The following is a 17,646-nucleotide window of genomic DNA, read 5'->3' as shown; positions in this document are numbered from 1 at the left end:
AACAGCAAAAAAAATTACCATGTAATTTATGGTCAACTAAAGAGAACAATTACTGCAACATCGAAACAATAAAAAAGAGGTGTACTACCTATAAAAATAGATATTTGGACCTAAATTGGATGCTTTCCACAACTTCAATAACTCCTTTACTATGTCAAATCTTCAACCAGACATATTAAGCGGTAACCACCCAATTATGGCCTTCATCACACTTGACCATGCAAAGTGCTGGTATTACCCACTAGACCAAAGATGTGCATGCAGAAAGTTGGCAAAGTGAGTAATATGTAGCAAGGAGCATTTTTCTATCTCAGCTGTGGATAACAATACACTTGATCCTCCTTACATTTGCTTCGGGACTATAGCAATGGGATCTAGTCCATCATTTATTTGCCATTCTGGAGGAGATCTATGTGCAGACGGTCATTTCGGGAGGTCTTTATGCTGGATCTCGCTTGTACTATGGATCTTCAGCAATACAATTAAATGGTTGTGCTCCTGTATATACCAAATTATCATAACTGAGGATCTGTGAATCTGCCTCATTTTTATGGAGACTAAGGCTATGTGCACACGTTGTGGATTCTGCTGCAGCGTTTTTGGCCCTGCGGAAACGCAGCAGTTCCGCAGACATGGTACAGTACCATGTTAGCCTATGGCATTTCAAATCCGCTGTGCTCACGCTGCGTTTTTTTCCGCGCGGTTTTGCTGCGGTTTACAAACCACAGCATGTCAATTGTTTGTGCGGATTCCGCAGCGGTTTCACACCTTTAACACAGTAGAGGTGTGAAACCGCAGGGCAAAAACGCAGGCCAAACCGCAGGTCACTTTACCTGCGGATCCACGCGGAAAAACCTGCAGGTGAATCCGCAACATGTGCACATAGCCAAGTACTGCGATGTGCTGTAAGCTTCCCGGTCTTTCCATAAATCCTATTGGTTTCCACAGGACACATAATGAGGTCATTCTTTGCTGATAAAAAAAGTTATATCTAACTAACTAAACAGAACAGAAACTTTTCAAACTCTATCATGACATTTTTTTTCCTGCCACAGCAGTATTCATAAAAGTGTTGAGTTGTGCTAGCGCTGCAGTAATCTGTAGGGAAGTGTTATGTGTCCACAGAGGAGTCTGCAGGAGAACAATCAGAGGTAAATGCAGATAATTACATAACGTTCTGAAGGATCAGACGCTCTACTCATAGAAAGATAAGCAGGATTCTTCATAATGAAGCCCAGAACTCGCCTAGTGCTGAGTCAAAAAAAGGATGTCTGAATAAGAAATAAGTAATCTAAAGGCCCCATACACATTAAGCGAAATTTGTCCGACAGTCTAATGTGTATGGGGGCCACTCGACTCTCCGCTAACAGATGATGTTGGGGGCGTAAGGATCCGACCTGCTGAGCTTCAATGGCCGAACCCTTTTGTTCTCCAGGAGAATATAGGAGTGATGGGCTAAGATGGCTATTCTTGTGTAGGAGTGATGTCAGGATGGCGGAGCCTTAAGAGGCCCCCCTACACAATAGATAACTCTCTCCCAACTCTTAGAACACCAAGACCAAAAGATTTGGCAGTCCAAAGTCAGACATGACAGATCCTTATCTCTCCCGACATCATCTGTTGGAGGAGAGTTGGAAGCCGCTGTTCATATTAGACTGTCAGCCGAGCTCGGCGATATCAGCTGGTCTTGCTGACGTTAGTCTAATGTGTATGGGGTCCTTAACATGGACCTTTTAATTTGTGTTGCCCTTTTAATAGGGTTATCTGGCTTTGAAAACACATCTCCAAATACAGAGCAGGTTCATGCATTACACAGACAACCCACTCATTTTTAATGAGAAACATGTAATACCTCATTATCCCTATGGGGGTGCTGCAGAGAAACTGAATACTAGCCACGTCAGTAGATTACAGTTGGGGCAGCCTTGGTGAGGTTTTCATCTGATTATCCTTCTAAGGCCGAGTTCATATAATGCGAATGAGTTGTGGTCAAAAAACATATGTTAAAGAAATTCATGCTTTTTTTATGAAACCACATATGTTTTTTAAAGATTGCGGTAATTGAAAGCACTTGCCATATGGTTTGGTCCAGATATTTTATTATTCTCTGACCTACTACTATATTGCACTGTACGTGCTTTGAGTCTGGGCATTCTGGGTCCACATCCACATGTTGTTGAAGGGGTAGAGGCTATACAACCAGCTATGGCCATAAATACTCTTGTTTCCATATGAGTCCAGACATGGCTATTGTCTCAATGGTGTTCTGTTTATTGCTAGACTTTATTATCTCCTTTACATTAATTTTATTCCCATCTCATACATTTACTGTGCATCCGGAGGAAATGTCATAAATATATCATAGATGGTGGTCCCACTAATAAGACCCGCACTTATCTGGAGAATGGAGCTCTGAATCAAGGTGGTTGGCATTCCCACACAAATGAATGAAAATTCTGACCACTTCTTCACTGACTGCTTATACTAGACAGATGCAGGCCTCTTTGGTGGGATATGTCTCTTTGGTGGCACCAAACCACGAGAGAAACAATCAGAGGTACTTTTATCACCCAGTTCTGATTTTGGCTTCCAAATACTGAAATGCTGACCAAATACTGAATGTGTGAAAGTGGCATAAAGAAGAATAAGTCTTGGAAGTTATGATATGGCACCACACAGCCCTGATCTCACATCATCCAGTCTGTCTGGGATTACACGAGGAGACAGAAAGATTCACCCAAGCGAAGAACTGTGGTGAGTTCTCTGAGTTCTCTAGGATGTTTGGAACAACCTCCTGCCTAGAGTCTTCAAAAACTGCGTGCAAGTGTCAAGTACCTAGAACCTACACTGATGCTGCTTTGAAGGCAAATGGTTTTGTTCCTTCACTTTTTATTTTGTTTATTGATAAAAATAAACTATTAACACTTCTACTTTTGAAAGCATTCTCAAGTTGCAGAACTTTTCCACACTTGTCTAAAACTTTTGCACAGTACCTTATTTTTAGTAGATTGCCATATCAATTGGTGAAAAGAAATAAAATCTCACCACAAGTAAAGCGAACAAGATGACTCCACAGCTCCAGATGTCAGCCTTCCTGCCGTCATATTTCTCACCCTGCAATGAATGTAAAGGCATGATGGAATGACAGTCCAGTAGTGTCCCCTAACTTCTAATATTGGTAGTACACCCTGGTGTCTGTGTTACATTGCTAACTACTCACCCTGATCACTTCTGGACAGGCGTAATGTGGAGATCTTGAAGGAGAGAAGAACATGCAAATACTGTAAGTACTAATGCTCTAAGTATCTTAGTATCTTTCACCTAAAGCTGGTCTCCCACATGTCCTACATGTCCTTACATAAGCCATACCATTTTCTGTAGTCTTCTACTCATGTTGCACCCATACTTTCTAAATTTGCAGCTACAGGAGATCAGTTCAATATAATTCCCAATGTATTCCGCTACTTACCCACAACTGGTCTCCAACAAGCTGTCTCCGACCTGCAGAGAGGCCATCCCGAAATCTGCTATTCGGATATTGTTCTTCTCGTCCAGAAGTAGGTTCTCAGGCTTCAGATCTCTGTGACTGATAAAGAAGGAGGGTTGAACACTGAATACCGTAAGGCCTCTATACACAGAATAATGTTGGTCAACCTCACCGATATCGATGGGTTCAGATGATGGTCTGTTGTGTAAGGGGGTGCTGGCCAACTGATTGTTGAGGGAGCTGTTAATCAGGCATGTCTGATTTAGCACTACCAATCACATTGTTCTCCGGTAGATATGCATCCGGTTGACATGTCAACCAGTAGCTCTCAGCAAACCAAGGAGTGTTTGGCCAAGCAAGCACTCTTGAGCTTGGGAGAGTGGGCAGAGTTTGCCGATGGCTGAACGATCGGTCAAAGCATCGTTTGGCCGGTAGTCATCAAATGTTTATGGCGGCCTTTAGGGCCCATTAGTTCAAGATGACAATGGTCGTGAAAGAGCTGACAATCATCTAACACAAGCTGATTAGCAGTCATCTAATGGCCTGTTTAGATTAGCCAATGGTATGAGCGCAGAACGATCGTTAATACACACGTGACGTTGTGCTGCCGATGAGTGATCCGATCACCCGATCAATAAGCCTTTTGCTGTTGGGTGATTGCCGGCCTATATACACAAGCCTGATAAGTGGTAAACAAGAATTCTAACCATCTCTCGTTCCCGATTATTGGAAACTCAACAGTCTGTAACACCAGTCATTTCCGATTATTTCATCATTGCATTTTCAAGTCAATCCAAAATCCCTGAAAAAACTATAATGCATGTTTGACTATATCCTCCCAATTGTCGCAATATTGAGACAAAATATGTAAAAAATTAAAGTAACAAATTAATGTGAAAGCCCTTAATGAAGAAGTTGAGGAACAATGTGAAAAAAAGGGAAGTAGACATAAACAACACAAAACTTAAAAACTTTTTAAAAACAGCGATTATGAGATTTATATATATACCATAGAGCTATCTCACTAAGTAGCAGAAGTTTTTAAGCCATCGCTCTGCAATTGATTTGCATTTGGAAAGCCAAAATGTGGACACGACTGCTGCGGAAATTCTCAAAAGCGCAAAATTCTAAAGAGCGTGCTTAAAGTGATTTTATCCGATGAATCCAAGTTTCCAAAATGGCTAATGCAGCCTCAGTCTCTTTTCTAAATCCTCTTACCAGATGGAGTGACTGTGACAGAAGTCCAAGGCTGAAATGATCTGACGGAAGAATTTTCGTGCTTCCTTTGGCGTGAGACGTCCTTTCTTTACCAGATAGTCAAAAAGTTCTCCACCAGAAACGTGCTCCAGGACCAAATATCTAGAGAAAGCACAGGGAGAAAATGTGATGTAAAGGGAAGTCGGGGCAGTTAGTTAAAGAACATGGATAAAGCTACTCTACCTATAGATGCCAACAATTCTAATCGAATCTGTTAACATTCTAACCCCCCACGTGTCCATCAGGCTAAATCGGAGGACTGGCCAAGAGTCTAATATGTATGGGGGGCCTCCCGTCAGATGAAGTCAAAGGAGAGAAGGATCTGACCTGACCAATGCTCTCTCGACCAAGCCAAGCGATCCTGTGTATGGATGAGTCAGGGAAGATAGCTGGTGCCCAAATGATTAAAGATTTTGGGGAAAGCCCAACTCTACTTTTTTTACTTTTACCCAACATGTATATTTATCATTTGTCATAAAAAAAGTTACAACTTTCCAGTTATAAATTTGGGAAACTTAAGGGTGGCCATTAGAGTTGGAGCAATTTGATTTTCAGAACCATCGCTAGTAATCTGTGGCTGCTGGACAGGAGCCCTGAGATCTGTCTCCTACTTCTCGGCATCCACGGCTCCTTTTTTGATTAGCCGACATGGTCCAATGTTATCCTTGCAGCAGGTGTGTCTGTCTGGCTATTCAAGAAAAGAGCCACAGATGCGGTCAGGTAGGGGGCGGTTGTCAGGGCTCTCATCAAAAGACCACTGATTACTATAAATGTATTTGCCCCATACGCATTAGATGAAGGGTTTTCCAACCTGCCAATTTTAGCAAAATTGGCTACTTAATTATTATAGGTGTGTCCAACACTCCCCTGATGACAAATATCCGATGAAGAGGGGGTGGGCATATTGAATGTCAACATACCCAATCCTTTTGCTCTTAGAGAAAAAGGGAGCAGCCTGAGATGTTTGCTATGGCATACTCCTATCTCATCATTCATGCTCAGCCAAGCCAAGCCAAGCATGCAAGTATTGGCGTGTCGGGGGGAATAGCTGATCCTTTAGGATTCCAAATGTAAAACAGGCCAACAATTTTAATTTCGAGATAAACCCTTTATTTAGGAAGGAAAGAACAGACACAAAAATGTTTTGATAAATATGCTGAAGGGCAAAACATGTAGAATAAGATAGATACTTTTATGGCGTGTACTCACAAATATTTCTTGTTCTCGTAGACATCATGCAGCTTTAATACATGCGGATGCTCGATAAGTTTGAGTATAGCAATCTCACGCTCCACCTGGAAGAGAAGGTTAAGGAAAGTTATAATCAAACAGTAACAGGACTATATCTATAGAATTAAAGGACACTATATGGCGGATTTCTGCCTATGCACAGCCACATCTACACCAGGTAAAGGGACTACGCAACATCTGAGGATCAATGGAGATCCAGAGGATGGAAAAAAGAAAGTACTTGCAATTGCAGAACGTTTTCGATATTAATATTTCTCAGGTAGGCCATATATGTGATATGATGACTGAGGCGCTAAGGCAGAGAAGAAGAACTGAAAGACTCTGGAATAAGGGGATCTGACTGCAGACGGCACTGACAAACGTATTTCTGTACAGTGCATTCTGCAGGCAGTTACGGTTGTTTTCTTGTATTTTTCTACCAGCAGCCATTGTAACGGGTGATGAGCGCCTTCAAAGCTGACGATTTCCCATAAGGCCATGTTATGTCTGTCAGTTTTTAGATCTTTTTCTAAACTTCCAAGTGAATTGTAAGTATGCGGAATAAAGTAGACGTCACTTAGCTAGAATTTTATTTTCCTTCTAAAATGAAAAAATAATGATGTACATAGCTGGCAATATCTCGGCTTTATTTTGTGGGGGACTGACCAGAAAAGGACAAGGGGTCTGGTTATGCAAATGTAATATTTGGAAAGGTGATGATTAAGTGGCTCGCTCTTTCACATTAAAATGTTCTTAAAGAGGATCTGTCATCGTGTCAAAAGGGGACAATTTTCACTCTTATTTTCTTCCTGCTGCTCCTGTGAGTTTTGCTCCTTTTTTTTTTTTTTAATCCGCCATACAGTTCCAGAAATATGGGCCTTTTTATTTACTGCTGAATTTGATCAGCTTTACAAAGGGGGCGTGGCTCACAGGATCCTCGGGGGCGTGTCTTTAGGCTGCTCCATATAATTACCCTGTTAAAATCGCCCTCTTAGTAAAGACAATAAAAATGAGTACTAGATTAAAAGGCCAATATCTCTGGAACTGTTAGGCGGATTATAAAAAAAATCCAAACACAGAGTACTCGGGGGTACAATAGGAATAAATGGGTGACTTTTGACCTGGTAAAAGTTCCTTTATAAATATAGGTGTCCTCCTTTGGAAAATTTAGAAAAAGCTCATCGTCAGTTTCTTAATTATATTTGGTCATGGGAAAGATGGTTGAAAACAATTTGGTCAAAATGATCATTTCTATCAAAAATTGCCATATTTTTTGCCCACTCCTAAACCCCAATTTTAGGATTTAGTAATTTTTGTTTCCCTCAGGAGCCTTTGCGTGTTGAATGCCAGCCATATTGGTAGTCATCCAACTTTTCATGAAAGTGATATACCTCAGAAATTGGTAATCAGGGGGGCGTGGCCTATGCCTTGTACCATGAGGACATAGGAACCGGGTGCTCCAGTGAAACCCGCAAAATCCGACTTAATCTGCGGTGGTTTTGAACCATCCAAGCTTAGATGCCTCTTTATTAGCTTCCCAAAATCTACAGGATCTTTCAAGATCATTTTGGACTAATTTTGGCCCTTATTGAAGATGTTGCGGCCTATACCTCATTGCAGACCTGAAGCCAGGGACTAAATTTTCTACGAGGCCTGGCTCCTCCTCCCCTCTCTCCTAGGAGATCTACAACCACTGGAGACGCCGCAGACCAGGAGAGGAAGACCGGGAGGAGCAGGTGCCACTGCTGAATTCTCGTCACCGGGACACTGCCACGCCAGCAGCTAAAGAGGTGGGTCATCTGCAGTGGCACAGAATCCCCCTAGAGCTGACGAGCACAGCAGGCTCTGAAAAAGCTCTGAAAGATCAGCTAGCCAGCGCTGATATAGAGACAAGGATCACCGCTCACTACGAGCCAGGGAGTAATGCTGTGGTTCTAATTGTGCCAACATCAGGGAAAGGTCTTTCCTTAATAGACAGCTGGGAGCTTAAGAAGCGGACTAGTAATAATACTTAATACTTACCACAAACTTTATTAGCAGGGAGCCGCTGTGGTTGTATATACTGAGGATAACAGACCCTCACATCCCTCTTGCCCCAAGAAATACTAAAATCTGAGGAGGGGTTAATCACACTGCCTGAGTGGGAAGCCCTGCTGTGTTACTATAAAAGCAAGGGTTAATCTCACTCCCTTAAATGGTCAGAGAGCTAAGTTGTGATAACAACAAGCTCAAAGCACACAATTCCTATTAGAGAGACTGGTCTGGGGAACACTCAGCACAATAGCACCACCTGGTGGCTTATATCTTAAAAGGTGAAGCTCTTTTTCCCATACTCTTTGTGAACCTATATCTTCTAAATCAGCCACCACTACTCAAGTAAAAAGGGGGAAACATAAAAACAAACAAGGGGGGTGAGTCGGACAACGCTTTACACATCCATAAAATCTCTCCTTATCTCCAGAATGAGCGCCACTAGAAACAAAGGTTCCTCTCCTGCCTCAAAAATCCCTAACCTACCAAGAGGCAACAAAGCTCTCCCACAACGCCAAGTTAACAGCGATAGAGCTACTACTACTAATAGAAGCAGATCCCGCTCACCACGCAGGCTTAACTCTCCCACAAAGCAAACCTACTACCCCCAACACATACCCCTAAATACTGGTAAAAATAACCAGTTCCTCGTGGAGATGGACACTTCTCAGAGACTTAAAAGAAGTGCTCCAGGAGTGTGGGGAAATGTTCATACCTCTTCACACGAACAATCTGGCTCGGACGAAGAGTCAGAGGTTATCTCTCCGAATTCCTCCCCCGCGAAATCCAAGGCCAAGAAAAATCTCCCAAGTTACAATTATGAAGAAGATTTTCCATCTTTAAAGGGTTCCAAAGCAAGTCTCGAATCGCTACAGGGAGACGTACTTTCATACTTGGTTAATCTATCTGAAAAAATGGAAAAAATGGGAAGGGATATGGACAAAAACTTCAAAGACCACAGTAAACAGCTTGACCTCAAATTAAATTCAATCTTCGAAAAGTTCTCTGAAAAAATTATCAATCATGAAGAGAGACTACAAAAACTCGAACGCAAATCAACTGATTCGTCCTTTGACTTAAAGGAACTTTCTGCTGAGGTCTACAAACTCAAACTCTCAGACGTGGAGGATAGAAGCCGCCGCAACAATCTAAAGATACGTGGCATCCCGGAAAGCATTCCTCCAGAACATCTCTCTGACCATATTAAAGATATCTTCAAAACAGCTATCCCAAACCTCTCTTCTTCCGATCTCGAGATAGACAGGGCTCATAGACTTCCACGGCCATCAAAACTAGCAGCTGATATCCCCAGGGATACAATCCTGAGGGTACACTTCTTCCAAACGAAGAAAAAAATTCTAAAGTACCTAAAGGACCAAAAAACATTCCCGGACCCGTACAGTGATCTGAAGGTCTTTCCTGACCTGTCAAAATTCACATTGGACGCTAGACGCTCCTTTTCCAGCGTCACCTCTGCCCTCAGAGATAAAGGAATCCCGTACAATTGGGGGTTCCCCCTCAAGCTCCTAATCCGCCACCAGGGCAAAGTTATCCCTGTCTTCACCCCAGAGGAAGGCGCCAATTTTCTAAAATCCATCTCCAGACCAAGACAAAATACTGGAAAATGATAAATAACTTTAATGTCTACTAGGTTCTTTTCACGTTTACATTGGGTTTCACTATTACCCGTCCATGTGTAATACCCCGAGTGCTTAGTAGCAGTTCATTATTTAGTGTTCTGCTTATGTTTACTGTTTATTGTTCACAATCTACTTTTCTCTTTATAGGTTGTTTCTTTTGCCGATACATACCGATTGTATTCGAGTATTGGTTTATTCTCTATCATTGTATTCATTTGCTCCAGGTTCCAAGCTACATAGCTCCTTACTGATCATCCCCATACCTAATCCAAATTAGATCTATCATGAGTTTTAAACTCACCTCCTACAATGTGAAAGGCCTAAATAGCCCATGGAAGAGGTTCTCCCTCTGGAGGGAACTAGAAAGATCACACATTGACATTGCATGTATTCAGGAGTCTAAGTTCATGATTAACAACCATCCACACCTCCACCACAAAAAGTTCCCCCACATTTTTACATCTTGTGGCCCTCAGAAAAAAGCAGGTGTAATCACTATGATAAGTTCTTCAACTCCCTTTGAAATCATAGATGAACATAAAGATACTAACGGTAGATACCTCATCTTGATCTGCAAAATTAATGAACAAATCTGTACCCTAGTTAACCTATACGCCCCCAACCGGCACCAGCTTCGCTTTCTAAACAAGCTCCTGAAAATCATTTCCAAGGTTAGAAAAGGTGAACTAATTCTTGCTGGAGATTTCAACATTACACCGGATAGCACTGTTGACTCTTCCTCACACACCCGTAGTCCCTCAAATAACCTAAATCAGTGGATCTTTAAAAACGAACTTTTCGACGTCTTCAGGTGTCTAAACACATCGTCAAGAGAGTACACTTTCTTTTCAGACGTACATCAGTCCGCATCCCGGATTGATCTAATCCTTACAGACGTGTTCACTCTCCCCAGACTCCAGGAGGTTTCTATAGGCAAAAAGTCCTTCTCTGATCATTCACCAGTACACAGTCTTATTCAATTAGGTCCCCCTCTTAAGAAAGCTAATATGTGGAGATGTAACTCCAACATCCTTCACGACACCTTTCACAAGCAAAAAATAGAAAAGGCCATTTCCCAATTCTTCCTAGATAACAAATCCTCCTCAACCAACCCTTTCAATAATTGGTGCACCCACAAGGCTGTACTTAGAGGTATTTTCATTGATATTTCATCAAAAATTAAAAAAGAGAATAGAAGGAATATCTTGGAAGTCCAAACCAAAATCCACAATAAAGAATCCGAATTATTAGCCCATCATTCCCAATCTTCCTCTCTCCAACTTGAACTCTTGACTCTGAGACAAAAGCTCAAATCACTTATCAGCACTCCTTATGATGCTGTAGTAAAATCCTCAAAATTTAAATATTATTCTGCACTAAATAAACCAACTTCTTTCATGTCAAATAGGGTAAAGAATAAAAGAGTTCACAACAGAATCAACAGAATAGTAGCCACCTCCAAAAACGGCATTCTATCCCACCCCCAAGACATAGTTAACGAATTTGCCCAATTTTACCAAAAATTATATAACCTCAAACCAACTTCTTCCTCTTCCCAACCTAACTCGCAAGATATCAATGACTACCTCAACTCAATCAATCTTCCCTCTTTATCAACCGACGACCTGGCCTTTATGTCTGCCCCTTTCTCCCCTATTGAAATAGAAGATACTATTAACAAATTCCCCCTCCACAAATCCCCAGGCCCCGACGGCTTCAACAATTCATACTACAAAACCTTCAGTAAACTCTTATCTCCTCACCTTGCAGAAGTATTCAACTTTGCCGCAGTTCGGGGTCTATTTCCAAAGGAAATGCTTGAGGCCACGATTGTCCTGATTCCAAAACCTAAAGGTAACCCTGAACTAATGACCAATTATCGCCCCATTTCCCTCATCAACACAGACATAAAACTGTTCTCCAAAATAATAGCCAATAGGTTGAGTAACTTTCTCCCGTATCTTCTGGCCAATGACCAAATGGGATTCACCCATGGGAGACAACCCGCAGACGCCACAAGGAGATTAATAAACGTTATTAGGTACGCCAACTCGACTAAAACTCCAACAACTTTAATATCACTAGATGCCGAGAAGGCCTTTGACCGCATAAATTGGGACTTCCTTAGACACACTCTTTTCAAATTTGGATTCAATCAAAAATTAGTGACCACTATTATGGCACTATACTCAAACCCAAGCGCGAAAATAACCTCCAACAATCATATCTCAAACCCCTTTGCTATCTCGAACGGCACCAGACAGGGGTGCCCTCTATCACCCCTACTTTTCAACTTGGCTCTCGAACCCTTAGCCGAACACATTCGTAACAATGCCAAAATTAAAGGTATCCATACCCAACACAAGGAACACAAAATCAGCCTATTCGCAGATGACATCATTTTGACTTTAACTGACCCCCAAAACTCTTCATCTGAGGTTTTCAATGAACTAGACAAATTCTCGGACCTATCTAACTACAAAATCAACCAGTCAAAATCAAACATCCTTCCCCTTAATCTTGACACTAAACAAACAGATGCAATAAAGGAAAAAACATCCCTTAACTGGTGCAACAGAGAGATTCCTTACCTAGGTATTTCCCTCTGTAATAATCTCCACCTTATGGGGAAGATAAATCTGAGAAATTTGACAGATTCAATAAGCAAAGACTGCTTAATCTTTAAAGAGAAAAATCTCTCTTGGTGGGGAAAAAATTATATCCTTAAAACACACATCCTTCCAAAAATTCTATATGTTCTCCGATGCCTCCCTCTGCCCATCCCGGTCATACTTCTGACAAACATCCAATCTTTGTTCAAAACCTTCCTGTGGGGAGGAAAAAAAGCTAGGACTTCTTCCTCATCATTACACAGGAAAAAAGGGAATGGGGGGATGGGCCTTCCCAACATTATTGCCCATTATCAAACTCTTCTGATTAAACAAAGTGTCCATTGGATTTCCCAACATGAACCTCCGGCCTGGTTTGACTTGGAACTATTTTTAAACAATGGTAAACAGTTAAGCAACATCATCACTCAAGCAATCTCAAATCATCTTCCTAACTTTAATGCTCACCCTCTATTCCTGGCCATTGCTCAAGCTTGGTGTAAATTCTCCAAACCAAGCAGACGGACACTCAAATTCCCCATTCTAAAAAACATACCCCTTACTCTTATTTTTAGCCTCTCTAACGTAACCCTCCCTACTATTTGGCCAGAATTAAAAATCACAAAATTGGGAGATATCCACAACGGCTCCAATTTCGTAGACTTTGCATCGCTAAGAAAAAACTTTAACGTCCCTCATTCCTTATTCTTAGAATTCATCCTCTTAAAAGATAATGTCCTCGCTTTTCTTAAGTCAAAAATGAACTTTACTCACGCTTCCATAAAAGTCTTACTCAATCCTCATCATAAAATCTTTTGGAGTCATGGCTTTCTCTATGACTCCTTCAACAACGACGATAGTTTGTCAAAAAGCCCTTATATGGTTACCTGGGAAAAAACCCTAAAATCCACCTTTTCTCCTGAACAATGGGAAGAGGCTCTCTCCAAAACGTACAACTCCACAATCTCATTTCCACTTCAAGAGACATACTTTAAAACTATTAGTAATTGGTACCTTACTCCGGCAAAATTAGCACACTTCGGTCCTTCAAACTCATCCTCACCCCTTTGCTGGAGAGACTGCGGCTTCAAGGGAGACCTATTGCATATGTTTTGGGAATGTCCCAGAGTCAAAACAGTCTGGTCTTGGATCTCTACCTCTCTCAATAAACTCTCTAACAAAACTTTAACCCTCACCCCTCAAATGGCCCTTCTTTCCCTTAACCTAGACGAACTAGACTTGGCACTCCAACCCATATTCATTCATCTTTGTCTTGTAGCAAAAAATTTCATCACTTTCCACTGGAAAAACAAAATACTCCCAAATCCAGAGGTTATCTTCCACCTAGTCCAGCAACATAGAGCACATGAACTGAATTTTGCTCTGATTAATAATCAGTTTGGAAAATTTTATAAAAAATGGAACAAATGGGACAAGGCCTTTCCGTCCCCTATAACTTAATTTCTCTCACCACCAACTTCTAGGCGCTACCATTTAATTGTATATTTCGTCTACTAATCCTTGTTAAATATTTGCTCACTTATGATTGGCCTTAATTGGCTACAATCTCTCGTTATGCGTTTGTTCGCAGCTGTTTTGTTTATACCTTTTACACCCCCAGTGACCTGGGCATTATATACCCTATAAGTGTAATATCACTCTTGTTATATTGTTATATTGTTGCATTGTTATTTTACCTATGTCCCTCCTTTTTTTTCTTTCCCTTCCCATCCCTATCCTCTCCCCCCCCTCCTTCCTCTCCTGCCCTTACTCCCTATTCTTGCCTGTTATTTTAAAATCCAAATAAAATCTTTGGAAAAGAAATTGGTAATCAGAATTTGTAACACTCTATAGAAGATGTGTCTTTTTTGATTACAGAGGGAAACGTTAGGAAGAACATATATTAATACATAATGAAGAGCACATGAAGATTGGATTATATTACCATAAATACGCTACAATCCCACCACTGAGCTTGACTGGGCCGTAAGACTGGCGGAGGCTCCTTGCAGCCATCTTTAAAATTGATTTTAGGCTCCGGCAATAAGATTATACTCATGTATGTGTTCGCCAGGAATGTCCATATCCTGAGGTCACATTGGATCAAGTCACTCGGATAATCTCATGTCACATTCCCTGGCAGTGTGCTCAGAGAACAAGCCCCAGACACCCCAACCTGATTAGCATCATTATCAGCCTGGCCCCGGGAGGGGACTGCGCAGAAGGAGGGAATGATTACTTCCTAATCTTTAATTATCCACTTTCTAATGTACAGACACATCAAAGGGAAGGGGTGGGAAGTGGGGAGGGAGCAGCGGAGGAAAATATCAAGCTAAAAAGAAATGGACTAAAAATATTGCTCAGAAAATGATGAAATTGGGGCAAGGAAAATGTGAATTTAGGAAGATAATGAATGAGGAGACTGCAGGAACAAATAAGAACAAGAATAGAGAAGCAAAAAAATGAGACAATACTATAATAAAGTCCAACTTCACTAAATTCAGGTACTATAGTGTCCTCCCCTATACACACAATATAGAGGGGGGTTTTGGACATCATTTACCTACTCTCTTCGCCAGACTACAGAGCTGCTGCAAAGAGCAGAACCAGCTCAGGTCGCCTCAATTCTACCAGTTGCCTATTCATTTGCAATACTACATTCCTCCTGTAGAGGCAGTAGAGGCAGCTCATCATCGGGATCACCATCAATATATTTATAAAACTCTTTTAATTCTTAAATACCAATCCCTTCTCATGGTAAACTTACAGATATCAAGGACGATCCAATATGGACGTGGCGCTGGCACACACCTCTGCCTGAAGCTTCTCTCCCACAGCAAATAAGGATCAGTCGTGTAAAAATTCAGCATGTCCCATCCTTCTTTCCCTCAACATATCAAGTGGGGAGAGCTAAGATTTCCAATACATATAAGACGGTTGTCTAGTTTGGTCTATAAACTCATGAAAGGGGGTTTCCAAGAATTATTCATAGAATAAGTCATCCATATAGAATTGGTGGAGGTCCGCCAACCGGCACCTTCATGATCACATGTAATCCACTCCAGCAGTGGCAGGAACTATGCAGTGGACAGGATGTAACACAGCATACATTGCCTAGTGGCTGCTAAGGGGGGTATGGAGTCGAGAGGCCCCTTACAGATTAGACTGTCAGTTGATCTTGACGATATCGGTAAGTTTGGCCAACATTAGTCAAATTTATATGGGGGCCTTTAGTTTGCTTGTGACTTGAGAGAAACAAGGTGATGACTTTCTTCTTAGCAGCTCTTCTTTACGGATTATAACCAAGCAGGCCCACTGGTGACCACCGTATTAATTTCACTCCATGGGTAGGCACAGGGATACCTTTCCAATGGGACAACAATACCTAACAATTCCTCCTATATTAACCTTCCTGGAAGGGCAAGAGAGATAATACCAATAGGCTAGAAAAGTAACATGGAGTCATAGCCAATTTTTTCGGTCTGAAGTGGAGCTGACATTTACTAAATGTGATTTCCCATGTCCCTCACTGAATGGAAATGATCATATTGGAACTATAGGACTGAGTGTTCTATGGAGATATCTGTGAATATTATATTTAAAGGGATTGTCCATCATTGACACTTTTTCCCCTTATATTTACATGTTATTCCCTTGTGGGTCAGTGACATTGGGGAACATTACAAAGGCAATTACTGATCCACTTGTATTTAGATACAGGTAAGATAATATCTATCTTGCAACAATGTTTCTCACCCTGGGTTCCTTGAAGGTAAATTACAAGGTCTCCTGAAGACAGTGGTAAGGATGTATTCACATGTTACCGTCCTAACCCTTATAGCATGTGTAAGATAATTGCTAAAAAGGACATGTCAAAGGGTCAAAAACAGACAGTTTTATTCCAGCTGCTCCCCTGAGTATTCTTTTTTTTTAATTTTTTTTTTAAATCCGGTTCCAGAGATATGGAACGTTTTACATAGTTCAGATTTTTCTGGTCTTTACCAAGAACATGTAGCTCTCAGAAAAATAATGCACAGCAGCATAAAGACACGCTCCCAAAGAGTCCAAAAAAAAAAAGACCAGAAAAATTTGAAAATTATCACCCCCCCAAAAAAAGTCCCATATTTCAAAACAAACAAAAAAAACCTTACTATTAAGGTCCTCTTAAAGGGAATCTGTCAGCAGGATTTTATTCTCCAAACTATTTATATCCAAAAACACCTTTACATGGTTGGTCCGTTCCTCCATTACCAAGAAATCAGCTGTTGAATTGATATGTAAATGAGGCTGAAGAGCTATGGTAGATCTGAAGCCTCTGTCACTCCAGCTCTACTCCCCACCAAGAACTGCCTCTTCTTACTTGACTGACAGCCTCTAAGCTGTATAATTTCAGGCAAAGGAACTGTCAACCAAGCAGGAGGAGCAGGTGGTCCTGTGCAGGGAATAGAGCTGGAGTGACAAAGGTTTTTCATTGGCATTTCCATTCAAATGCTGACTTCTCAGTTATGGAGGAGATTCCCTTTAAAATGAGTTTGAGTTCTTGGTAGGATGGGACATTTTGTTCCATCAGTGGTTATATTAAGGTAGGTGGTATTCATTTATTTCTTTTCTTTCCTCTATCTATTGATTGCACATAAATCATTTTTGGGACATCCCTATTCTGCGTTTATGCCGTGATGATCACTGACCAATCGCCAGACGGAGTTGGATCAAATATCCAGTTTGCAAAATCCCAACATTTTACCGCCTAATAAGACATGACAGTACTAGTTTTTGATGACCATGGTGCTGATGGATGCCTGCTGAGATATGTCTGAGATCCTATGTCCTTGCTTTGCGTAAAAGGCCTATATAATGCGATCAATGTCAGCCATCAAAGGAAATGATGAAGAAGGTCGTACAGAGCTCCATCACCTGAATTACGGAACTGCATAAAGAGTGATTCCCTGGTATCTTTATTATAGGGATTACTCCCTTGTAAGCCGCTGTAGTCTAATGACAGAGCACTGCCATCACAGGACATTTCTATTGCTACTATAAACCTTTCCTGCCGGCAGGGAGTGTGCGATTGATCCAGGTGAGCTTTCACGCTGCATTGTTTTTAATGGCATTCAAATAAAGTATTGAACATTTTACTTGACCGTGAGCCGGATCTGTTCTCCTTGGCTCGGAGGATTGAGGTTAGACCCATGTGTTATCAAATCGTACCCGCTTTAAAAGGGGAGCAACTCCTATAATAAACGCATATAAGAAATGCTGGCTGTTTGTGCCACTCCAAAACAAAAAACATGGCAAGAGCATTTTACTGTAATCCATTTTATTTAACCCTTTTTTATGACCTCTTTTAGGCTGATTTAACATCACCGACCACATCAAAGTTTGATGTGATCAT

At 41.3% G+C, this 17,646-nt stretch overlaps 1 protein-coding gene across 7 annotated transcripts in view; it reads right to left on the bottom strand.

Moving 5' to 3' along the window:
• BRSK2 (BR serine/threonine kinase 2) overlaps positions 1-17,646 on the bottom strand; it is a 195,953-nt gene that overhangs the window by 42,622 nt on the left and 135,685 nt on the right. For all 7 annotated transcript variants that reach the window (XM_073574019.1, XM_073574021.1, XM_073574023.1 and 4 more), the window contains 5 exons: positions 5,954-6,039; positions 4,706-4,846; positions 3,470-3,586; positions 3,221-3,254; positions 3,046-3,114 (listed from right to left, as the gene is read on the bottom strand). In XM_073574019.1, the coding sequence (XP_073430120.1) occupies positions 3,046-3,114; positions 3,221-3,254; positions 3,470-3,586; positions 4,706-4,846; positions 5,954-6,039 (447 nt within the window). The remainder of the gene's footprint in view (positions 1-3,045; positions 3,115-3,220; positions 3,255-3,469; positions 3,587-4,705; positions 4,847-5,953; positions 6,040-17,646) is intronic.

This window comes from Dendrobates tinctorius, unplaced genomic scaffold (genome assembly GCF_039654945.1).
Source record: "Dendrobates tinctorius isolate UK_male_01 unplaced genomic scaffold, ASM3965494v1 ptg000037l, whole genome shotgun sequence".
NCBI classification, from domain to species: domain Eukaryota; kingdom Metazoa; phylum Chordata; class Amphibia; order Anura; family Dendrobatidae; genus Dendrobates; species Dendrobates tinctorius.
Note: the sequence above shows the minus strand (reverse complement) of the source record. Positions and strands in the feature narration are given on the sequence as shown.